At 40.8% G+C, this 25,633-nt stretch overlaps 1 protein-coding gene across 9 annotated transcripts in view; it reads right to left on the reverse strand.

Moving 5' to 3' along the window:
- LOC146430868 (uncharacterized) overlaps nucleotides 1-25,633 on the reverse strand; it is a 537,765-nt gene that overhangs the window by 94,216 nt on the left and 417,916 nt on the right. Inside the window, exon 6 of one of the 9 annotated variants that reach the window (XM_085074905.1) lies at nucleotides 1,435-1,510. The exons of 7 other annotated variants lie outside the window; for them this stretch is intronic. In XM_085074905.1, the coding sequence (XP_084931031.1) occupies nucleotides 1,507-1,510 (4 nt within the window). In that variant the 3' untranslated portion in view covers nucleotides 1,435-1,506. Of the gene's footprint in view, nucleotides 1-1,434; nucleotides 1,511-25,633 lie in introns of those variants that run through there. One more of the 9 variants, XR_014855175.1, reaches the window with a different exon arrangement.

Raw genomic sequence — 25,633 nt, forward strand, 5'->3', positions numbered from 1 at the left:
TCACCCTTTTGTTAATGATAACGTTAAAAAAAAAATCAATGGCTCAATTAACAATCAGGAATGGAGCTTCCAGGCAACAAGCCCCATGATCAATAACTTATGTTCAGTGAAATTAAAGGTACTTGTTAAGTCAAGTGTTAAAAGCTGCACACACTTAATATGGGAATATCAGTCACGAACAGTTTGGCAGTTTAACTTGAGAAAATCAGTAAGTACAAAGTTCCCATACTATGTTCCACACCAATGAGTAACTAATGAAGCATAAATATTCACACAAATTCATTTATGTAATAAATTCTCTAATCCCCCAATACACAGCAGTAGTGCTGAGTTGACATAAGCTTTCACTTTTGTTATGAGTTGCACTTCTAAAATATGAATCCAAAATGAAGTTGGCAAAACCAAATTCACAGCTTGCACAAAGGTAGTTCTCAGTGGTTGGAAGTAACATCAGTGCACAATGGCCTGGCTGTTGTTAATGACAAAATTTTCCATCAGCATGAAAGGACTTGCTAAGATTTCTTCCAATAAATTTCTTTGAGGCCACCAAAACATCCTCAACTGAAATAAAATGCATTCATGGTATGGGACAGGTCAAAGCAGGGATTTGCACAGCACAGGATAAGTGACATGAAAACATTTTAGCCCTTTGGAAGAGTTCTGAACATGCACTGAGATACCAAAATCAAGAAACTTGTATAGATATAATCTGACTTATCCTGTTACTAAATTCCTTCCACATTTTGTAAGATGGTGGTTTAGGGGGAGATTTTTCAAAGACACAAAGGACAGTGAAATTCTCAGCAGAAGCCTGGGTAAATCAGATGTCTCATTCTCATTTATGCAATCGAAAATCTCCCGCTTAACTTTTATACATCTGCTCTCAAAAGAGCTTTTCTTTGAGGAGAGAACATTTAGAGCAATGTCAAAACTGACTCCTACATCAAGCTTGTGACAAAATTCATCTCATGGTCAATAGCCTTGTTTTTAGAGCTCCACTGATAACAGAGATGATTTAGCAGCATACTCTTACTCTGGGAATAGCCAAATTGAAGGCTGCTCTTCCGATTATACTGAACTGCTTCTGCTCAAAGTAGGGACTATTCAGAGGATAATTCATCCTTGTTCTAAACTTTTAAAAATAAATAAAATAAATGAAGAGAAATCTTTGCATGGCTCATTTTGCATATCAAGGACTCTCTCTTGCTGCAGTCTGGTGTATCCTGTACCCTTTTCCAAAGAGCACAGAAGCCTTGTGGGGCCTGAATTCCTGAAGCAGTAATAGAGAATATGGGGTGGGGGTATGATGGGATGGCAGAGTAATTCTCTTCATTTAATGAGTTGCCCCTTTCTTCAGCGTGTTATGATCATATCCTGGGCACTGCTGACTGCACTCTGATGGGTACCTAATCAACGAAAATCAATCACCTGAAATTGCACAGGCAGCATTTCATCTCCATCAAAAATCCTCTTCCTACGGAGCTCCATTAATCTCTTCATCATTGTTTAACTCAAAAAGAAACTTCTGTTGTAACAGATACCAGCCTTTGGTTTTAAATTCTAATTAAAGCTGTGCAGTGCTCGCTTTGCAGGAAGCAGCCAAGGCTACGGTAAGTATTGGGTTTTCCAGGGCAATTTTGCCATGCAGAATTAACCAATGCACCTTGACTACATGCAGAGGGATGAGCAGCTGATAAATTTGACTGTGAATAACCCTATTTGCTAATAGAAGAGCACCTTACCCTTTGATCTTGCACAAGGAGCCCATTTTCAGCCCTCCAGCCTCGAGGGAACTGGAAGCCCAACCCTAACTGTTCCCAGGCCAGGCTGGGGGGAATATCCATGGCAGATGGGTGGGAAGCTTCTTTTCTATGAGCTACAGACACATGTTAGGGTAGGAAGCAAAGACTCCCATTTCTGAAAGTATTTTCATACCTGCCTCCCCAGCAGGTCCTTGTAAATCAACCCCAGAACCCCACAGACTTCTGGCTCCACCTCTTGCAGGAACACTTAGAACCCCTATTGCACCCATTTCTACTGCCCTGGTCATTTTACCCCAAACCCCACAGCCTCTAATCTTCCCCTCACCTTCCTCCCCAGGACCAGGCACACTGCAAAGGGCATTTCCCTGTGTGGGTGAGGTGTGTTACACTATAAACAGGGTGAAAGAGGCACAGGGGGCACTAAGAAATGCATCTCAGCTGAAATGCATCTCTGGTGTGTTGATGGTGCCTGCTCTGGAATGAAGGGTGAGTAGTCTTGTGAGAATCCCTTGGTGTGCTTAAACAGAGAAGGTGTTTGGGAAGCAGGTAGCAAAAGACCCAGAAAACAGAATATCTAGGTCAGTGGAAAAGACTGGGAGAGCAGCAGGAGAGCTGCTGAGAGCAGGGAATGAAAGCTCAGCTCGTGATTGCCATAATCCAGCAGGAAGCCTTGCTCTGCCCCATGGCTGGGCAGGCTGCACCCCTGCCCTCCCTCTCCATCCTGCACAGGTTGCCCTGCATGGCACAGAGAATGACCCAGAGAAAAGGGCATCCTCCAAAATTCGGGATTCCATAACTAACCTAGCGGAGAGAGGCACTTGCTGCTTCTCCACTCCAGATGAACACACCCCAGAAATGTTGCCTGCAGTGAGGATTTACTGTGGTTTGGGCTTTCACCCCCAGGGCCAGCTCTGACTGCAGCAGCTCTGGGCACACAGTATATCCCAGAGAAGGCAAAAACAGCCTTGTGATGCAAAGCCAGCAGTTGGTTCAGCTGCTGTTTGCACTGGGAGCAGCACTGATGCTCTCATGCCTCTTCTGCTAACAAAGGAATGGGACTGCAGCAGGAGGTATGAGCTGCCCTCCCTATTTCCAGAAGCATGGGACAATCTGGGAGCTGCATGACTCTCCACGGTAAATAATTAAAACAAAGCTAAACCATTGAACAAACAAATCGAAACAGTATAAAAGAAGGGAAACCTAAGTCACAGTAACTGGATCTAACATTTTCCTCTGCCCTTAACTCCTTCACAGCACCTCCTTTTGAACATGGAACCTAAACAGAGGTGTTGGACGTTAATATATCTGATGGTGAGTTGCAGAGGGAAAAAAAAATTAAAAAAAAAATGCAAGGACCATTGCTGTTTTGGGAAACAAAGAAGTGCCTTGAGTGAATCCTGGTTTAATCTTGTTGATATTGTCCAACCACAACTACCTGACTGGAAACAGAGCTTATTTCAACCAGGTTCTATAGCCAGGACTACACAGGTCAGGATCACTACAACAGACTTTTCTAAGCTTAAGACATCTAATCAACCCAAGACAGAGTTTATAAACACTTGGGAACAAACAACAAACCTGCCTTTGTCAATCCTCCACAGCCATGATCAACAAAGTTCAGCTAGACACAGCTTTTGTGCATCAAGATAACCACAGGAGCTGTGTTTCAGAGCTGTAACACCCACAATACCTTTGACTGACTCTGACAGCCCATTTCAGTACTCAGCGTTTGCTCATGTCCATTGTAATGCCTGCACCAATATTGCTCATGCCTGATAAACATCCTGGGAACAAATCTCTGAAATATGCCCTTCCATGGAGTCCAGGGAGAGGCCATTTCATGCTCAGGTTATTTCAAGCTCCTCTTAATTTTACTTTTGAAAGATTTCTCACAACTGTTACTGCTTAACTTACAGGTCCTTGGGAAACCAGGGTACCCTTCTTTCCTATCTCTGTGGCCCTAAGTGAGAAATATTACTCAGGTGTTTCATCCATTCATTTCCATGTTTCTCCCAGGAAATCTGAGGCAAAGCTAGCAGGTGAAACTGGGGCAGTGTCAAACCTTTGTATGGTCTGTTGTACTGCCTGCCTTTCAAACAGCAAACAGCAGAAGCAATTTCAGTTTTCAAAATCACAGCTGCTCTTTGGGCTTGTCAACACAAGATGGCATAGACTTTACACACATCTGACAAGCATGATGGATACTGGAAAGCAAGAAGATTTTTTGTGCATTAGTTTCACACTGCCCCCTTACAAAACAGCCTTACTGGTATTGTATAATTTGTGCTCTGATAGAAACTGGAAAACCAGAATATCAAAATGCATTTAAAACACGGGGAAGTCCCAGACTCCAACAGGTCCTTTGTGGCAGGGCTTTTTCCCACCCCTTTGCAGGACAGTCCTAAGCTGTTGGCATAACAACCTCCTCCAGTACCTTGAGAGTGAGCAAACATCATTGCTGGCAAACCCCTAATGTCACAGAAACAAATCAGCATGTCAGGGCAGAAAATTGGGACCCAAGTGCAGGAGCCATAAATCTGTCCCATCCTGATGGAATGAGTTGTGCCCTGAAGGATTGCAGAGTGCTGAATGGCTTTTCCCTGTCAGCTCTGCCATGCAGGCTGAGGGGGAGCAGAGTTATGGAGAGAGGGGAGAGGTGAGACCTCTGAAGAGCCCAGTGGAGAGAGGAGATGGAAACTCTTCAGTCTGGACCAGGCTAGCTGAGCAGAGAAATCAAGCACTGGGCTGACTGGTGTATTATTCAATATGATAGACTCCGAGCTGGGTTTTTTAAAACACTTAAGGATGTAAATGCAGTATGGAAAGGCCTAAAGAAGGAAAAGAGAATAATTTACTTTCCAGCAGAGTTCAGCAGAATCGGCTGAACAGTGAAGTCTCCAGAAAGACAATGTGGCAATGCAGCTGTGAGTTAAAACAACAGCTTCATTTTTTACCGTAGAAGAAGTATTGTTTATTTTAAGCTACTGTTTGGTAACTGATGGTTCACAGAATGACAAAACTGCTTAATAACAAAGAGCTTCTAGGATATCTCCTGAAATATTTAGTGAGGAATGCATGTAGAGTGCAGCTATCTGTTCTGGCGTGGGTAGTCAGAGCTGATCATTTATTTATTTAGAGAGAAGAGTGGGAAAAGCAATTTGGATCTGTAAGAGACAATGAGACTTGGGCATGAAAATTCTTGAATCGCTTTGGAAAATAAGGCTTAGGTATCTATGTCACATAAGGCAAAGCCTGAAACACTTGTGCAGCCCTGGTATTTCTACAGCTGATAGCAACTGCCTGCCTGAACACTCCAGTGTCTGCCAGGGAAAAGTCAGGCATTTTATTTTAAACTTTTTTTGTAACTGGCTCAACCTAATCCAGTCTGACAATCTGTTATGGTGGCATAGCTAATAGGGATTGTAACAAACAGCAGGGGGTTGTAACATCTTAAACAAATGCATCTGTTCCCAAACTGTATTTGCATGTGATATTATTATGTTGAAAAATTGATCTTGCATTCTTACTTTATGCAGGTTATGACTTTCAGGGTTGATGTCTGGTGTTTCATGCAGCCTGAGTGATGCTGGGCTCTTTGGATTCTTCTTTTCCAACAAAAATGTGGAAGGAGGACCCAGGAGAGACCATTTTTACAAGTTTAAGAAAGTTACCACTCCTGCAATTTGAAGCATTAAGTGGAACATAGCAAGTTAGTGTTGTTTAAATTATTCCTAAAAGGAAATACCTCTGGAAGCATCAAAAAGTCAGGCTGGTTTTCACTACGGGTAACAGAAATGTTGCCATTGATTTAACAGGGAAAAGGAAGTAGATTTTAGTAAAGCAAAATGAACATTATTTGGCCAGGTATTCCAGCTGCTGTGTAATAACTAATGGAGAGCAGAACTGGTTGGGGAAATACCTCTGAAAGATCAGAGATGTTATATCAGATTTATTGACTCTCCAAAAGTGAAACAATTCTTGGGAGCCATTGAATTTCCACCAATCCTACTGAAGTTCACAAAAGCTTTTTCCTACCATCTCACTCACTGCATGGCTCCTCTCCCAGACACACCTGTGGAGAATAAACCCAAGCTGGACACCCTTTGGGCTCCCAGGAGCTGAATTTCTAGAGATCCAGGTGTTCTTGAAATTAGCTACAGGTATCTCCAGTAGAACTGCTAGAGACAAAGTTGATGCCACAGTCAATGAGCTGTAGCCAAGCAATGGAAAGGACACCTCAGAGCCCTCAAACCCAAACAGAGCAATGTCTTGGAGACTAAAGCTGGTGCTCCTCAGGATTTCTGCTCTACCAGACTGTTTACCAGAGAAAGATGTCTCTTGAGCTTTCTAGTAATGCTGTAGAAAAGCACAGGGATGTGGGATCTTGTTCTCTATGGAATGATGAATTAGAGCAACAAGTGATTTGCATGACACATTAATGCCAAGTTCAGGATGCCTCTGCTTGGGGATGAATTGAATAAACAACTCCATTTAACAGCCACATGACACTCTGCAAACATCCTCAAGCTGCAATATTCTTGTTAGGCTCTGACTATCAACACCAGTCCTTTCCTGTGGGCTGAGCAGAGAGTTGCTGAGCTCCAGCTGCACCAGGGATGTCCTGCTGCAGTGGCTGCACCAGCAGGGTGGATGAGAAGGGTTTGTCACCAGCATCTTGTGAAAACCCATTGGGCTGCACAAACTCTTTTCCTGGCTTGAAAAGAATTAATTGTCTTGAATCATTCTGCATTAACAGGGTTGATTTACTCAGCACAAGCCAATTACTGGGCATGACAACACCAGTTCTGCAGGCAGCCCAGAGCCTCCTTTTCTGCTCTTACCTTAGTTGCTCTCATCTCCTCCATATCCATGATTACCAGAGAGAAATGAAAATTTGAAAAGAAAAGCCTGTGTTTTGAAAGGACAACGTGCAGCAGCATCTCTGTGCAGTTTGTGTTTTGTTCATGGAATCCAAAGCCTTGCAAGGTACCTGCCAAAGCTTGAGCACTCTGAAGGTGGGGCTGGGAAAAGTTCAACAGAGCTGAGCACTGAAGCATTCAACATGAAAAGATGATCTTCCCTATTCTGGCAGCTTTTCTGTTTTTACCTTCTTCTCTACTTTCCTTCAACCAAAGATGTAGAAAGTTATTTCAGATATGCCCTTCTAGTTATTTTATTATCAAAAAGACACTGAATGCTGTGAATTCTTGTTTACTTTCATAAATTTTTACCTTGACGTATATGCAATTTTCTTGTTTTGAGCAGTGGAACAGAAGAAAAGATCTGAAATGATGAGTGTGCACGCAAGGGAAAAAATGCACAGACAGAAGATCCCTCAAGGCTAAAGGACTCTTCCACTGAGCAAAGAGATATTATCTTTGAAAAGCAGGTCTTACACCAAGATATTTTTATGTCACTTTGGCAGCATAAAGGGCTCTCAACACAAAGAATTGGACTCCTGAGAACAAATCCTACAAGAAGAGTGTCAGGAATTGATGAAACAATGTCTGAAGTCTCCTCCAGCTTTGCAGCCAGTACAGGACTTGGATTAAAATGAGATTTGAATTTACTGAGCTAATGGCTTTTCTTCTTCCCTGGTAGCAAAATTCCAGCAAAGGGGCAAAACCAGATGAAAAGCACTGAGATATCACAGCAGAAAAAGAAAGGTTTTTTCAGGTCCAAGTTGAAATCCCAGCCCAGCATTTTGGTTTGTTCTTTGGCCACAGCACTGCAGTATTGCTCAGGAGATTGGTGTAGAGAAAGGCCAAGCCCATTCCAGCCCCACTCCAGCAAAAGAAGAACTTGCAATACCAGCAAAATGGTTAACATTTAAGAGAATATTTCTAGAATTATTTTCCTTAAAAACATCCCAGAAAAACAACAGATGCACATAACAACCTTTAGAGAACTGCATTTTCTCAGTTTTAGTCTTGCTTATTCCTTTCAGAGAACAACACACATGTTCTACAAGATCTTTTTTCCTCTTCTCTAATTCACTAGCAACTCAGAATAAACCTCTTCCCTTCAATTAGGTTCAACTGACAAGAAAACCCCAAAAGGTAGGAAAAAAACCATATAAAAAGAAAAGCTGGATTAAAGGATAGTGCCCTTACTTTTGGAAGCCTCATTCACAGCAAGTACCCAGCAAATCCAAAGTGCTTTTCTGCCTCAACTAACCTCAATTAGTTGCTGCTCAATTCTGATATAAATATATGATGAAGAGAGGACCTTGAAGGTTAAAGTACATTCACCCCAACCTGGATACAGCCATGAATCTGAATGAAATAAAAGCTTCCTTCAGTATGGAAGTTACAACTTAAACCAACAAAACTGTGAATGTTTCTTTGATCTTTTCCTGTCATGATCTAATTATTAAAACACAGGCTCTGATTCCTGTCTTAGTTACATTGATTCACGCCAGCAGTAGCATCCCTTCTTTGAAATCAAGGCCTGAAGTATATTCTGTGGTTCTTTTCAGAATCATTCAATCATTGCATTTTTTTATGTTTGTAAGATGTGCTGGATATTTTCCTATGACCTATAATTGGAGCAAAGCACCCATTTTCACTATATTGCAGCTTTAAAAGAGATTCTAAGACCCTCAAACATTTTATCTGTCATTGCATGGAGCTATGCCTGAGCTAAGCAGTCCTGCATGGAGCAGGACAAACCACAGAGTGTTGGTGACCATGAAAACACAGCTCTCACTTGTCATTTGACAATCTTTTTCCTCCTTGTCATAGAGCTCCTACAAGATGAAAGGTTTTTGGCTTCAATTTTATTGGTGGTCACCAAGGATATATCCGATTTTTTTTGAGAAACTGGAATCAGCAGGGGCTGTGCTCTGAATATCAGCACAAGGAAACAAATTCCCTGAAAAATCAGCCCCAAAGATCCCCAGCTGGGAGCACAGAGTTGGTTGTTACTTCAGTTTTTGTCTAATTTAAAAGTACCTTTGATGCCTGTGCATGGTGCCTCTGCCACCTACTCGTAGTCATTCTCCCTCAAACATGAGACTAAAACAAATGGCTCATAATTTGCCTCATCTCCTCTCCAAGCCCACCCCAGCTGCTGTCTCAGCAAGAACCAGGGACATTTATGTCAGATTATGAATATTTCCAGGGCTGTGGATGTTTGACCATCTCAGCTCCGTTTGCAGTGATTCGATCCCAGTCATCAATCTCAGAAAATTTATTTTCCCGTGCCTTGCTTCCCTTGTTGCTGCACAGACCTTCTGTCTCTCCTGGAAAAGTGTAGTTTGTGTGTTTGTGGGCAGGGAGAGGCAGTGCCTGACTCCCAAGGTTTATTTAAAAAAAAATAAAATATTCTAAAGCAGAGCTTTTGGATTTTAAAATAACCATTTTTTGCTAACTTCTCTAAGACGTGAAGGGAACATTTCAATCACTTCAACAACCTTCCTCTTCCTAAAATGTCTCTGTGTTATTTCTTCTACATGAGAGGCACATCAAAACTTTCCCTGAGCCTCTCCAGAGCACTTTACTCAGCAAAGCAACTATCAGATCAAAAAGTACTTCTGTTTATTAGTTCAATCTCCTTCATTAGATTCCCTCTATCATGCGTTTTCCCACACAAACAGCGATAAAAAAATCTGCTAAAATCCACTGACAGCTGTGGCTGTGATAGACTTTCCCTTAATCCGATTAGCTGCCGCCTCCCTGCTCGCACACTTTCTGGGAGCTGTTACCACATTACACTCCAATCTGCTGATTTCATCTGCACTGGCATCAGGCAGCGTTCAAAGCAAGTCTGGCCTCATAATAACAGCCTTGGAGAGCCAGGAATCTCCTCTCCACGCATACGCACAAGCTGCTGTCTCTCAGGCTGTAAAAACCTGCTTGAGCCAGGAATTCAGCTCTGAAAGAACAGGGCATTCCCACAAACAGCCACCTGAAACTGCTCTCTCCCAAACAATTCTCTGCTCAAGCTTGGCTTTTTTTTTTTTTTTTTCCGGCTCTTACATTGTGATGCTTAAATTTGCTGAGATGCTGAAAGAAAACTCATCCTTGCTCAGCTTTCTGGCTCGTGGAGAAAAAAAAAAGGGAAATGTCTCTTTGGATTGGAGGAGAAAAAAAGCAGCTTATGTTTGAACATGGAAATCTTGCTCTTGTCTGCTCAGCTCCTCACTTGTGAGTGCTTGAGCTCACATTTCTTGCTCCCAGCAGTCCAAAGGGATGCACTGAGTGCTCCTTCTCTGCAGCAAGGAAATGCAGGTTCTCAAACTCCTTCCTCCCTCACTGCTAGATTTTTGGGGAAAAGGTCATAAAACAGTTGAGCAGAGGGCTTGAAGAGACCTTGGCTCTAAGCAGACTAGGTGACATCTGAGGAGATCTAAGTTTAAATAGAAATTTTAGATTTGAGGTGGCACTTAGAAGGAAGTTCTTGTCTTCTGATCATAATGAATTTGTCCTGGCCTTCAGCTAAAAGTCACAGAGATAGCTCCCCAAAAAAGTGCTACTTAATTTCCTTTCTCCACCTACCAATTTTACAAGCATTAAAAAAAAAAATAAAATATTGCTTAAAAAAGAAAAAGAAAATGGCAGAGCACCAAGTCACAGAGGAATTTTTGGAAGAGATATGGAAATTAGAGCTCATAATACAGTATATAAATGCTGCAAGATGCCAGTTTAATGGCTAGGAAATAGGCAGCAGACCCATTCCAGGAGAAAGACAATGTAGTCATTGTTCCTGAATGGTGTAACAAAGATTTTTCATCCTGCACATGCCCTTGGTCTCTGAGCAAGTGGTTTCCTTCAGAATCTGAGGAGCATGGCACTAGCAATGGGCAGATGCAAAAATGCAAAAGTAATTTTGCCAATGATTTGGACATTACAGCATTTACCTTAAATCTGTCTGGGCTTTTTATCCCAAACCAGCAAAACACCAAAAGGAGCAACCAAAAGAACCAAACCTGTCTAATCTTCAGAACTACAGGCTTATAAGAACCTTCAGCTTTGACAGTTTGATCTTTTGAAATGTTTCCAAAATTCTCAAAGGAAAAGCTCCACTGAGGATGTTCCACATTGGCCAATTAGGAGGAAAGAAGCAATGGGATGGATTTGTTGGCTCTGGGCAATGCCTCACCCTTAGCAACTCTACCCCCAACCTGCCCAGCAGCTCAGCTGTGGCACTGCAGTGATCAAACCATTGAAAAATTCACTTGCAGAAGAAGAATAAGCATTAGAGCAAGAAGTTATGACTGTACTCAGAGGATCATTTAACATTAAGTTTCTTCTTTGCCATTTTCCACTTCCTCCAAAGCAGTCCACAGCTCTGAAGAGATTACAACCTCAAAATTCAGGTCTAACTATTACATGCTATCAAGCAGGATGGTTTAACACTGTCAGCATTTCCCTTGTCCTAGTTTTTTGCAGATGCAGAATTTCAGCACACTTGGTAACTTAACTACCATTTTAGCTCTGATAGAAAGGCAAACTCCGGCAAAAAAAAAAAAAAAGGCTCTGCCAAAGTTGTTTTTCCAGCTTGGTCCTGGCTGGCAGTTTAAGAGCCTTAAAATAAATATATAATGAAGGTGAAATCTCTTGCCTTATTTGCAGCAGTAGAAAAATACATATAATGTACCACTGTAACTCACTAAAAATGTTTTGACTAAGAATCAGATTTAGACTTGACGCTGAGAATTAAGAATAGAAAAAGAAATCGAAAATTTCAGTTACATGATCTGCTGTTCTTGGAGAAAGACAAGAAACTCCCTTATGAGCTTGTTTTTGCTTGGGATCTGAACAGAGTCACTGAAACACACCAAATCTGTGCTGGAGTTACTGTGAGGGCAAAAAGTAGAAAATTGGGTACTTATTCCCCATGGGAACATGAGAAACAAATGAGAAACTCAGAAATTAAAGGATATGATTACAAAAAATAAGCACTAAAATGAAATGCTCTGACAATGGAAGGTTTCAAAATCATTTGTCACTTTTTTCTAATTCTATAAACTAAATTTGTATTTGAGAAATGAGATTCTCTAAATAATCCAAACAACTCTTTCACTGTAGCAATGATTATTATCCTATTTAAATAAAAGACCTATGTTTCTGTAGTAATTATCATACCATATCCCTAATTAATTATTACTCAAAATATCTGTTAAAATTCTTGCCAACCATTTAGAAACAGGCACAAATTATTCCCTTTGATCAGACTTGCATTGCTAAAGGCACATTAAAAATACAGAGAGAGTCTGGAAAAGCCTTACAAAATTGTCCATAAAGCCAGAATTATGTTAACTACTGCAGCAACCCTCACTCTGCATATTCACAATTTGATTGCATATGAAGACAATTACAGGTTTTGGACAAGAGGTCAACCCACACCCTCAACATTAACTTGTATACAGTTCAAAAGAAAATAATTGCCCTCTGATTTGAATACATGACGAAAGAAATTAAGGGTGAAAAACCCCACAGGACTGGTAAAGCTTCAAATCATGCTACAGTTAAATAGATGATAACAACTGCACAGATTCTGCAAGGCTGGATTCGACCTCTGGATGTTTAGCACACTGCCAAGTAGTTAATGAAGAGAAAATCCTGGCCAGAGAATGTTATGTGATGCTCCTGGTCCTCTGAAAAGCTCTATGGAGGTTTAATTCCCATGAACAGAATCTCATTTTTTAAATGATTCCTGTGAAAAACCCATGACAGCGAAGATAGATGCTTTTCACAATTCAAATTTGTGATGCTCCTGGACTCGGTCCTCGAGTCTCTGATGTTTCTTTCCCTAAACCTCCTCTGGAGTTGCAATTTCTATGTCAGGATCCTCATTTCTAAAAAGAAATGCAGGGATACTCTCTGTGCATATTTTCTCTAAAGCCTTGAAAGTACTTTTAGAAGGTACTAAAAGCACAGATGAAATAGGTACTGCGTAAGAACTCAGTGGCAGCAGCTTGTCATCAACTTGACACCATTTTTACAAAAATATTTTGCCAATTTCCATCCAGATTGTCCCAGGTTATTAAATAATTTCTGGTAGTCTCTTAAATGAGCATGAGCAGACTAAATTTAGACATGAAGCATGCTAGGGATGTGTTGATATCAGAGAGCAGTTGGATGTACTCAGGTCAAACTCATTTCAGCTCAGAACTTACAGAAAACGTGGAGGCACAGGAGATGTTTTCCTGCCTCTGAATAATGCAGCTCATGAAAATCCAGGAAAATATACTTTAAAGCTTGTGTCATCCTATTCACGAAGAAAAAAAAAATATTTTTTTCTTCAGATACCACAGTTCTTCATAAATACCCTCAGAGTATCTCAGGAGTTAGATAACTCTTAAAAACCCCCAAAAGTATGAAGAGTACTGAGCCACAATGATACCCCTCATTCACTTGCTACACATTCAGATAAAAAAATCCCCCTCTAATGAAAATGTGACCTATGGAAAATTCCAGTGAGATTCCATCCAAGCAACAAAGTCCTTTCCTGTAGTTTATTAGGCCAACTTTTGAACTCAGCAGAAAGAACTGTGCCTTGTATCTAGTTCAACAAAACAAAGCCAGGACACCTCCAAGGCTCTCTGGAGGTCCTGCTTAATTATGCAGATATTTCAGGCTCTGCACTTGAACTGCACAGAACAGCTGCAATGGACAGATCCTTATTTGAAACCCTGCAAGAAGATGTTACCACAGAAGAATATTTTAATCAGCTGCTAAAAAAGTGGTTGAGAGCCTGAACTGTAAAAATAACCAACTACAAATTTGAGAAGGAATATTTTCCTCCAGCAACAGTTACGTTGCAATAAAGAAGTAATGCAATTTGTTTCAATATAGTTATCCATATGAATCAGTCTAGAAGCAGGTAGGACTGCTCAAAAATAACCCAAACAAAAACCATCAACAAAAAACCTCACCCCAAACCCAGCACAAATTAAGGGGTTTCTCCCTCCACCCACCAATATGTAACATGTGATGCTAATGGGAGTTTTGTGCACTTCAAGAAAAGCATAAAAAGTAATTCCCATATGCTGCAGTTGCCAAAGGGAATTTGTTACATTCACTGATGTTAAATTAGGCCATTGTGTATACACTTCAGAAACAGAGGCAGGCCATAAAAACTCCTACATGTTATTACTTGAGCATTCATTCCTCAGATTGTCTCTTTGCTGATATTAAAGTCTGAATGTTGTTCATCAGAGAGTGACTGATAATAAAGGAGTGATTGACAAACTTATTACTTGGCTTTAAAAAGAAGTTCTCCCAATTCAAAAGATTCTTCGAGTCTGGGGAGACATGGTTTGTTCTTTCTAGCAGAAGGCTGTAATTGGAAAAAATAGACACAGAGGGGGAAAATAGACTTGGTTTGTATTTAAACCATGTAAATGGGGACACTTCTCAGCCTCAAGGCTTCTCCTGGTCACAGCTTCCCATCCTTGGATGAGGACAGGACCCTGCCAGCAGAAAATTATCCCCTAGCTCTGCTACATGTATCCTGCTACCTTTTTAGCTCTGTGAGCACTGATGGCAAGGTCAGAGAGGCACCAGTGCTGTGACAAGGCAGCAGCAGGAGCAGAGAGGCAGCTGCATGAGCTGCAAGGCCACGCCTGCCTTTGGGTAGCCTCGAGCTCCCACTGCAGAGATGCAAATAATCCTTCAGCACCAAGGGCCTGACTGCACACTGCTTTTTGAGTCATTGGGCCCAAACTAAGATCAGAGGTGCTCATGTTTTACTTTCAACGAACTTTTAGCCCTGGGTACCAAACAGCAAACATGCCAGGTGTCATCATACAGACCGAACTTCATCAGCTCCTCCTCCCGAGCTCCTCCTGCTGCAGCAAGGTCATGAGGTTCAGGCAGAGGATGGAGAGCTCTGACTGGCACAAGCTGCAGCCAGAAAGTGCAGCATGTGCAGAGGTGTTTGCAAAAGCACAGGCAGTCTTCGAGGCTACTGACCTTGGGATAATTCCCTGGGATTTGCCTCTTTAAAATTGCAAGCGCTTAAAAGGAAAACCAGATGAAAACACAACTATGTTATTAGAGGTTGTGTGATGGGATAATGCCAGCTCATTTCACAAGCTAAGTTCTATGTTTTCATTCAAAATAACTGAGGAAACAATCTTTCTCTAGTCTCTCCCCCACTCCCCTTTTCTTTTAATTCTGGGCCAAGCCCAACTGCCCTGTCAGCCGTGCGCAGCTAACCTTCAATTTCTGTCAGCATGGTTTACCATCAGCCTGAAATCCTCAATCATGAACCTACTCACCGTTACCTGAAGCAGCTGCTTTTTTTCTAGCTAACCTTTTAAACCATCAGAGCTCATTTTTTAGTCAGGGTCATCTTTCCTCTGCTTCCCCTTCCCTTATCCCTTTTTCTCCCTCACCCAATTACTCACATGCGAGATTAAAAGCATGTTAAATGGATTTATTTGGCTTACACTCTTGGACTCACTGGCCTTTAAATAAGTAGTAAATGCTTTGTTATTTAAGATAAACCCTTGCCTTTCTGTATTTGTCTACTTATCCAGCTGCATTTTATTTTCAGTTTGAATTATAATTTACAACTTGGTTGCATAGCAAGAAGTGAACCCATCTTCCTTGGGATTCTGAAGGAGTTTTGTCAATGGCTTTTCAATAATGTCCTACCACATACATACACAAAATTGTAAAGCATCTACATTACCTCAGAGTGCAACAATAGCAAAGCTGTTTCTAGGAAAGTCAGAGTCTACAACAATGCAGTGCTGTCTAGGACTCCAAAATCACAGCTCTGTCTCAGCAGCATCCTTCAGATTTGATTCATTTGAAGAAGAGCCAGGCCAATGCAATGGCACAATGCAGCTTTTTGTCACTACAAATTGTGGTGTGAGCAGGGTTTCTGACAATTGGTGAATTTGCCCCAGAAAAGAGTTTAGTTTTGGCTTGAAAATCAGTATAGATGAGTATTTTCCTTTAACATAGGTTAAATAAAAATTTACATATTTTGAAAGAAGTAGAGCCCTTGTCCTGTCTTATTGAGAAAGGAAAAACTGTAGGCAGTATTTTACTTGAACTCCTGCCCAACCTCTGACTTGTCTTTAGGTGACTTTTATTACTCACAGTAATAAAAACACCATTACCTTGAAATTCAGGTACACAATTGAGATATTTCCAGATAGTTCAATGACATTCAAAATAAGTGGAAAAATATGCATATTGATTTTCCATTTTGACAGCATTAAGATTTATTTACTCTTGATGTTGCAGTGACCTCTAGTTTGTCTTGGTCAATACATACCTCAAGGGTTGATAAACCTTAATATTCACCTCCATGAGAGTCAATATCCACTTTATAATATAAAAGCTATCCCATGGGACAAACATTAATATTGTCGAATAGATTCAGTTCCTCACCTCTTTCTTCTCTTAATGTGAAAAATGACCGAGCTCGGCTAGTTGGCAAAATTGAGGGGAAGGAAAAAAAAAAGGCAATGAATTCTGACAAACTAAAGAATGTGCAAAATGTACCATTGACCTTTGTCTAAAAGGACTTTGGATGAAATAATCATCTAGATTTGGGTATTATAAAAGAGTCAGGCTGCTTTTTACAGGATAACTTCCAACTTGTTCTTGTAGAAATTTACCTACAACTAAAAACTCGAGATAAAACTTGCCTATTTCTAGCTGTCTTCTGGTCATGCTCTACCCAAAAGGCACCAACAGATGGAATGGGATGTTGGTTTCCTTCCCAGAAGACAACAACAGCTGGATGGGATGTTGTTTTCTTGGTACCAATGTTAACTTCTGGTTGATCGTGCAGCTCTCAAAAATTCTTTCTGGCTATCGTGAATTATAATTACCAGCACATGTTTGGCAGCTTCCTCTGGGAGCTTCCAGGGACAACCACAGTCCAGAATAAAATCTAGGAATTTTGTAATTGCATTTCTCTTTTAACCATTCAGCTTGGCTGCTTTACCACTGAAGGTATCTTAAGCCCTCCAGGCTGTGCTCATTCCTGTAAATGAACTTAACCAAGGGACAAAAAAATAAGTTTCCACATAATATGGAAGAAGAGTGAAGCCAGTTTTGACTGACTGCTATTGCCACTAAAATATCAGGGTTGTTTGTTTTTTTCCCAGAGTTCACTACAGTAAACATTAGGGAATTCCTCTACTCAGGTAGCAGATACTGTGGGATGATTTTTTTTTAGTTTTTTTACAGTAACTGCTGTCTGCCTCAGTGAGTGATGAACTGGCACTGGGCCAGGCTGACACATGTCTGTGTGTGCATCTTTCAAGATGAAGAGAGTTATCCATGCAATTCAACTTTCTGGTAATCGATTCCTATATTTGAATTTGCTGCTGGAAAAAAAAATCCCCTGCAGCAGCCCAGAAAGGATCCACTGCAGGGGTGTGGGCAAGGGGGAAATGTGTTCTGGTGTCCAACAGACTTGCAATTGCCAGAAGAGCTCTGAAGATTTTAAGAGATGATTTATATTAGGATAGTTGTTACTTATATTGGAAACTGGACCAGTGCCCAGGGCTGGGCTAAGTGTCATGAAAAGCTTTGTATGTCCTCCCATACATTTCACTGTATAAACTGCTATGTTCACGTTGAAAAATGCAAGTTTTTTAATAAAATACATGGCATAGAACCATTTCCAGTTCTGTTTCACCACTAAAAAAGTTAGGTAGTACATTTTTTATCAAATAATCTTGAATTTTTTTGGGGTGTTTCCAGATCTAGTTTTCCCATACATGTTAAACCAGATAATTTATTTCCCAGACAAATTAAAGCACTAATGAAGTTTCCAGAAGGGTCCATTTTAGTTGCAATCTTACTCTTAACTTCCATTAATAATGTAGTCTATGGGAGTCTTCAGTTCATCTTTATGCTGATTATGGCATTTTGTATTCAATGGGTACCTCTTGGTCAGCAATAATGAAGACATAACAATAGAAGTTAAATAAAATTCAGCAAGTATTTTCAGGTATGCATTCTTCACTTGTAATTAAAGCTCCACTAATCTCTTTTAGAAGGGGTATTACCTGCAATATTGCTAGCACCTCACCCAAGTAGAGGAGATGTAAATCAGATAGTGAAGCAAATCTCATTTTAAAACTACTTGATTCTATGTAAAGCTATTCGCTAAACTTTAATACTTACATTGATTCTTCAGAGCAAGAAGGAAAATAATCAAATCTGAACTGCAGTTTAACAATAAGTCCCACTGGACACAGCTGAAGCAAAGTCTTGTTTGTGAAAATTGCCAAGCCAATGCACAATATTTTTTATTGCCAAAAGCTGGGGTTCTGCTCCACTGCCACAGTCCCTCACTGAAAGCTCATCCAAAACTATCCTTGTGATTAGGAAACCTCTATTAATCTCCAATCTCAAATTACTGATAGCCAGTCTGGATGTATTGATTCTTGTTATCAATGTTATTTGGTGCAAATCCTTCTTTCCTTGGATAGACCCTGAACTGTGTTCTGCAGGGCTATTTTCCCCACTGCCTTAATTTCATTACTCTGCACCACATGAGACTTTCTAGTGTCAGCAAGGGAAGCCATCCATCCCTTCTTTCTTATAACAGCCCCTTGTGCACCTGCTCCAGTTCCCCTCACTTGACAAGACACAGGAAGAATTCCTGCTGGATTCTCCCCCCTGACACCAATCTCTATCACCAGGCTTCCAAAAGGGAGGGTTAATTTCTGTCCCTGTGTCACTGATCAGACACAGAGACAGGAACATCTCAACTCCTAACACAAACTTTCCATCTGTCCCACTCCCTTCCTCCCAAAGCCCATGCTGGAATTGTCTGCACATGTTCACTCTCCAGTGTTGCTAGAGGTGGATTTGGCCACTTTTCAGTTGAAAACCAGGACTGGTTTTGGCTGTTTCAATGGTTTCCCATTGGGCTGGGCTTCTGATGTGAACAAATTTACAGAAATTAATGAACCTTCTCAAAGTTAAAAATAACTACCTGCTTTTCCATGGAGAAACCAGCACATCTCATTCTGAATATGGATTTTGCTTTTGTATTACTTTAAAAATCACCAGGTTATACCATAACACAATTAAAAATTTTTTGTGAAGTCAGGCTTGCCTCTTAAAAATCCAGTACCCCAGGAAAAGTGATATCTGGTGATTTGGGTCTTTTTTGAGACACAGGAAACTGAAGTTCAAGGCTTTATACGAAACAGAGGGGGAACATTTGTAAAGTATGACACTTGTCACAAGATAAGATGCCATTTCCTGCCTGCATCCAGATCCACTTACACATTCTCTTTTTGGCACAAGAATACAGGAGCCTGAAAAAACACTTGTAGTTATTTTTTTGTGATGTGTATTTCTGAACACGAGCTGTGACATTAATCTAATGTATGTCTCTCTGCATTAACCAATCAACAAATTCTTGAAATATTGCATTCCCAAAACTGAGTGCTGGAGGTTAGAACGTACCTGAAATGCCTGCTGATAATTTGTTTCTGCTCTTTCGCCTGGGTGAACAAAGTCTAAATATTTACACTATTTGGTACATAAAGAGTATTGTACTTGGAATCATTCTGAAGTTCCGCAGCCTAGATTTGTTCCAGAAAATTGTGATACTCAGAAAAGTTTACAGTCAAACAAACAACAGTATACATTTTAGTTGTTGAATGCTGGTACTAGCGGCCAAAATATAAGAAAAAGCATAATTAGAGAATTTTTTTTCTCCAGAGCACTTCAACTCTGGAGGAGCTCAGAAACCCAGTAGTCCAGAAATGTGCTGCCTGTGTAAATGGTTCCCCTACAGATCTGCTGCACTCTGCTTTTTCTCTTCTCTCAGAGCAATCCTTAAGGATCCAATAAATCCAAACACCACTGAGAACAGCCTCTAACCTCATATTGAAGTCAGAACTGTTCCAAGGAGAAGGAGGTGAACAGGGGAAGACAAAGGCTGCGTGAAACCTTTGCCCCCCCAAGCAGCATCTCTGTCAGAATGTAAAATTCAGGAAATGGGACCAAAATCCCACAACAGAAAAAAGCAGACATTTTCACTCACAATTATCATTTACATCAGCTGGTTACCAAGATAAATATTAACTAAGAGCTTTTAGAGCATTCACGGTTTTTCCTTAGAAAGAAAAGCTTTCAAGGCTTTCCATCACAGTTCCTCAGTGCTTTAGATCACAGGCACTACAGAAGGACAGAACTACTCTCCTTTCCCAACACTCTGGATGGAGCCTGGCTCTTCCAGGAGCTAAATGCCACGGAGGCATGAAGATGGCAATAATTCACCTCTCATCCAAACTTCCAGGCTTTGTGCAGCCCCTTGGTGGCTAAAGATCCAGGCAGGTGTTGGGTGCTGCACTCCTTCCCTGCTGGGAGGGCTAAGGCACAGCAGGGAGCTGGAGAGTCCCTTGCACAGCAAATTCCCACAGCCCAGCAATTCAGGGGAAGAAATGCAGTGGTCTGGAAGGCACAGTGCCGTGGTGAGCTCTGTCTGCAGCAGAACCCACAAGCAGGACAAAAACTGGATTTTTTTTTTAAAGGAAACAGCCTGGAGTCTGCATTTCTATCATGGATCCAAATCTTTGATACCAAAAGGTACAAAGGTGGCTTCAAAACACTAAATCATTTTTGATTTATCTCCTGAAGGTGGGATACAGACCAGATTTAAATGCCTACATTTTCTTTAGAGGATTTTCTGTTCATAAGACAACAAATAATAAAGCAAAGTAGCTGACATTAAAAAAACAAGCAAACAGAAAAGCTCCCAAACATCCTTGGGAACAAACCTGAAAGAAAAATATTGATGTTTTATTTAGAATCATCCCCAGTACTGCAGGCTCAGTTCATGCTGGCACCATCCCTGCTGCTGAATTATAAACCTCTCAGAAACCAAGGCTATAATTACAGCTGGGTGACACTTGAACTTTCCATGGCCAAACATTTCACAGGACATAATTTCTGCATGAGATTTCACGGCGCATTGTAGTGCCTTGAACTTCTTCCATCATATTGGAATTTTGCAATCCCCTTTTGCCAAGACATAAATGAATAATTATCGGTAAGTAATGATAAAAATTAACTACTTTGCTTTTAAGCAGTAGAATCAGTAAGAAATCTCATTTTATATTGTTGGTACTGAGGCAAAGGCTAGAGGAGAGTGGGCAGCAGAGTTATCTGCAGTGTTTTGTTACACAGAGTGATAGCTCCTGCTTTAGAGGAGAGGCCATTTCATATCTCCTCTTGCTTTCAATCACATCTTTTCATTAGTGACGACTGAACCTCCAAACCAGCTGGAGATGGTGCAGATGAGCACTCATAAGCCTGGATGGTTATCTGGAGCTTATCTGAACAACTTTTATCAGCAAAAATTGCAATGGGAATTTCACAAGAACAGTTTCTCTGGTTCTTCCTTTTCCTGATTAGGTAGTGCAAGAGTTTGTACCAGGCTGCTGCCTTGCTGCAGCCAGAATGGGAACCAAACCAGCTCATCTGCTTTCCCAAGTGACTTAGGGGATGCAAAAATTAGCCCTGTGGCAACATCACAGAAAACAAAGCTATTCTTAAGGTCCAGGTAAAAATCAGAAAGATAGAAAAACCTGATTATATTTTATGAGCTTTTCTATCTCTCCTTCCCCCCTGCTCCTCCTTCCCTATTTATATCATAAAACCAGGAAAAAGCAAATTCAGATCAGGTATGGGAAACAACTTCTAAGACTGAGCACAACTGGATTGAAAAATAGAGGAAAATGAAAGCCTGGTTATTTGGGATTGAAAAATAGAGGAAAATGAAAGCCTGGTTATTTGGGTCAGTTAAAATTGGACAAAGCAAATTAGTGGAAAACAGAATATAGAGAGAACAGTTTTGAACTGGCTGGAGGGTAAATACAATGACCTAACTCAAGCATCCATATCCAGCATGCTGAATTCCCCTGCACAGCAAACAGCTTTTACCAGCATGAATGTGGGCAACTGGAAAATCAGATGCCCAGTTAATGCTGGTTTCCCTTCCTGTGCCTCTGCCCACCAAAAACTCCATCCACTCACAAGTGCTGCCAGCTGGCCCAGATTTCTCAGGGAGAGGGAAGGGGTGAAGCTCTGCAGGTCCTTCCCAGGGACCCTCCTGCCACTGGCACCCCCAGCTCAGGCACAGCAGAGCCCAAGGGGCTGCCAGGACTCATTTCATCCAGCTCCTGAAGTCAGCACAAGGTGGATTGTGCCTCTGACAAACAATGGCAATAAAACTGTTTTCTTAAATAGTTCTAAACAGGTTTAGGTCACCTAATACATCTAGAAATTAAACACCTTGCAGTGCTTCCCTTCCTTTTTTATTGGGTTTTTGGTTGTTGTTTTGTTGTGGGTTGGGTTTTTTTTGAGGAAACACATCAATTAACAGATATTGCCAAAGGCAGGCTTTTTGTTCAACAGCTGTTCTTTCACTAAAAAAAGCAGCAGAATACATTGCAGATAGAAAAAGTCTCCCTCGCTATAGGCTGGAGTTAGATAACAGAGACCAAAAAGAAGTTCCAAGAGTGATCAGCCTGATACTCATTTTGTGAAAGTTCTTTCCCCTTTACATTGATTTTTCTCCTCTGAAATGTGAAATGTAGTTCAAAATATCCCATGTGGCATGTCAACTTCATTTACCCACTGCATTTCTAATATGTTTTCTTCATACTCTTCCATCCCATCACAGCAATTGCTGTATGCCACAGCATGCTATCATGTTTTATGCAGAATTTCACAGCGAATTCAATGGTGACTAATGCTTAAAAAGAGCTGCCACAACATGGCCCTACCTTTTGTTATAAAAGCACCTACCCAGGGTTTGAGATGTGGCCCTTCAAGAGGAGCAGTTCCCTAATTTCTCTCCCTCATTTCCAAGTGTGGGAGGGGGCCAACAACAAAACCTCAGCTCCAAGTACCCATCAAAGATTCACATCCAGGCCTGAATTTAGATCTCGGATTCATAACAGCTTCTTCCTTTTGAGCTGTTCAGAACCAAAATGCTGCATCCAGCCCTACATCCACACGTGCAGAGCTGCACAGCTTCCCTGGCAGGCAAAACTCAGTGAAGTTCCCCCCATGAAACAATGCCAGTCCCTCTGACATCTCAGGTGACAAATCCCACTTCAGTGGGAGAAGCTGTGTGACTCCCCAGTGTAAAGCAGAAGCTGACAATCTGTGGCTCATCAGTTAGCTGCTGCTTAGATCTGCATTCCACTCCAAACTGAGCAATCACAATTAAACTCCATTGACACGACCCAGCCAACGTGAGACGCTGCAAACGATATAATCCCAGTTTATAAAAATATTAAAGCTATTAAGAGAACAAACATTTTCGCATTTGTTAATCACATCCAGCAAGACTTGCAGCAGGGTTTTGCAATGCAATAAATATTCAGGAGCTGGGAATTGGCCGTGTTACCAGCTCTGCAAACAGTGCTCTTTAGAAAAGTCCTTTACAACGGGATGTAGGTGGCAGTGTCTTTTCTTCATTGACTGTGAGGGAGTACAAACAATTAGCTCAGTTGGGGATGAATCATCCTTAATGCTTCCAAACAGGAATTTGCCAAATTATATACAACATTGATTATGTTTCCTAGTGCAAGAAGATACAGTTTTAATTATATGACAATTTTTCATTCTTATTGCACAAAATTGTTGCTCCAGACAAAGAATGTCAACTGCTATTGTGACATTCCCTAATTCTTGCCTCTTATCTCATATTAGCAAAGACCCCTGAACAAAAGGGAGAGTGACTATTTTGACTTTTATTTTACATGCAGCTGTATTTAAATAACAGGTGAAGTTTAATGCTAGATGAATTTCAACAGTCTCAGCAGGCTCATAGCAGTCAATTTTCCCTCAGAGTTTTGGGAACACTGACTATATATATATATATATATATATATATATATATATATATATATACCTTTCTACACTGAATTTTAACCTAAGGATCAGGTATGGTTCCTACCTTGACATCTTTCTCTCTCTCCCTCCACTGTGACAAAACAAAGTTAATACTACATTATTTTATCTACATCTATTCTGGATATGTGGTCACAGAGAAGAAAAACTTATGGGTTACCCATACATTTTTATGTCTTTAGGATTTTGGAAACAGCTGCTCTGCATGGTAAATAACAGCTCTGAAAATAGTTCACTTTGTTGGCAGGTAAATTGCATTATTTGAGTCTGTAAGGTCAGGAAAGGCTGTTTTTCTGGACATCAGAGAGGCAAAGTGGTGACCATTATGAGTAACTATTTGCAGTAAAAAAAAGAAAGGAGGCACTGTCTGCATGCCAAAAAGTGGAAGTAGATTCCAGAGCAGAGAGCTGCCACTGGCATCTGAAGACACAGCAAAAGCAAGACACAAAGAAATGGAAATTCAGAACTGTACTCAAACAAAAAGGGAATTTACTGCAATTCTCACTATATCACACGTATTCACCCATTCTCAAACCGTTTTTTTAGATGGGCTCGCAATGACCTTCTCGTGCCAAAAGCCACAAGGTACATATTACTGGCATTCCCATACAGGGATGAAAACATCTGTAGGTGACATTCATCATGCCTTGTTAACTGCATTTGTAGTCTCATCGTGTGATATCAATGTCTGAACTCCCACAGAGTTTGATGGGAGCAAGATCAGGTCTGCTATCTGTCACATCAGTAATTGCTACATGCATTAAAAATTAACAATCTAATTTGAAGGAGTGGCTTGTGAACTGAAGCTTTATTGGGTTAAAAGCAACACTTCCAGCAAGAAATGTGGTTTATCTACTGCTAACCCACTGCTTCCCATTACTGTAAAAATGAGATCTCTCTCCCATCTGCAACATATATAATCTACAAAGTCCCTGATCCAATGATATTCTCTTCGATTGAAAGTTTAGACTGATGTTTTGCTTGAGATACTACTAAAGCTTTCTATTCCCATCACTAGAAATTCGTGCCTTGTCAACACAAAATTGACTGCTAATGTACTCAAATAATTTAGTTGGGAGAAAAGACAACTAATGCAATTATCCCTGAATGGTTTAGATATTAATGTCTCTAGAGCATACTAAGTGCCCCAAAAGCCAATTGTAGCTTCTTAGAAATAAACCTTTAATCCTCTGCACCCCTCTATAAGAATGAAAAGTCACCTGGGAGCTTAAAAAGCGAGAAGGAGACAAATTTTTATCCAAATTACTAGGGAAGAGCTTAGTTTACACAGCCTATTATCTGCTCCTTGTTTCTGAAACTCAGCAACAAATTCAGAGGTAACAAAATGCACTGACCTTTTGTAAGACAGTTTACAGTTTCATAATCATGCCATTCATACCCGTTGATTACTAGTCTCTAATTAATATTCCCAAACCAAAATCAACATAATCATGACCTAAAAGCTTTTATCCCCTTTCTCTGGAGTGTTTTTTTGTTGCTGTATTAAAAATAGAATCTCGGGATCAGAGCAGAATCTGGAGCGGAAAAAAAGACAAATAAAGGTCTTTATTTGTGTTTCTGGTACCCTTAATCAAGCATTTTACATATATACATGCTTTTAACTGCACTAGTAGCTGTGCACAGATATATGAAACACAAGCTTCCAGAGAAACCACCACACCTCTCAATTTGCAGTAGGCACAACAAGGTGGAAGCAGGCTCTGCGCAGGTGGTTCGATTGAATCAGCTGCTAAAACTCACAGCCAGTTCCCAAACTGTCTACTTAACACTGCCTCCAACAAGCCCTGCTGTCCCACAGTGCTGTGCCATCTGTGCCTGCTTAGTGTGCAGCTTTTCCTCCTCCTCCCTCACATGGTTAGATTGTACCCCAAAGCCTATATTTCCTGGCCCTCCTCCCAAGGTAGCTTCTCATTACTGCGGCAGCACACAGGAACAGGAGAAAGGTATGTCAGCCAGCCTTGTGCCCAAAATATGATTTCTGTA

Source organism: Lichenostomus cassidix, chromosome 14, assembly GCF_008360975.1.
Source record: "Lichenostomus cassidix isolate B80296 chromosome 14, HeHo_3.0, whole genome shotgun sequence".
Classification (NCBI taxonomy): Eukaryota; Metazoa; Chordata; class Aves; order Passeriformes; family Meliphagidae; genus Lichenostomus; species Lichenostomus cassidix.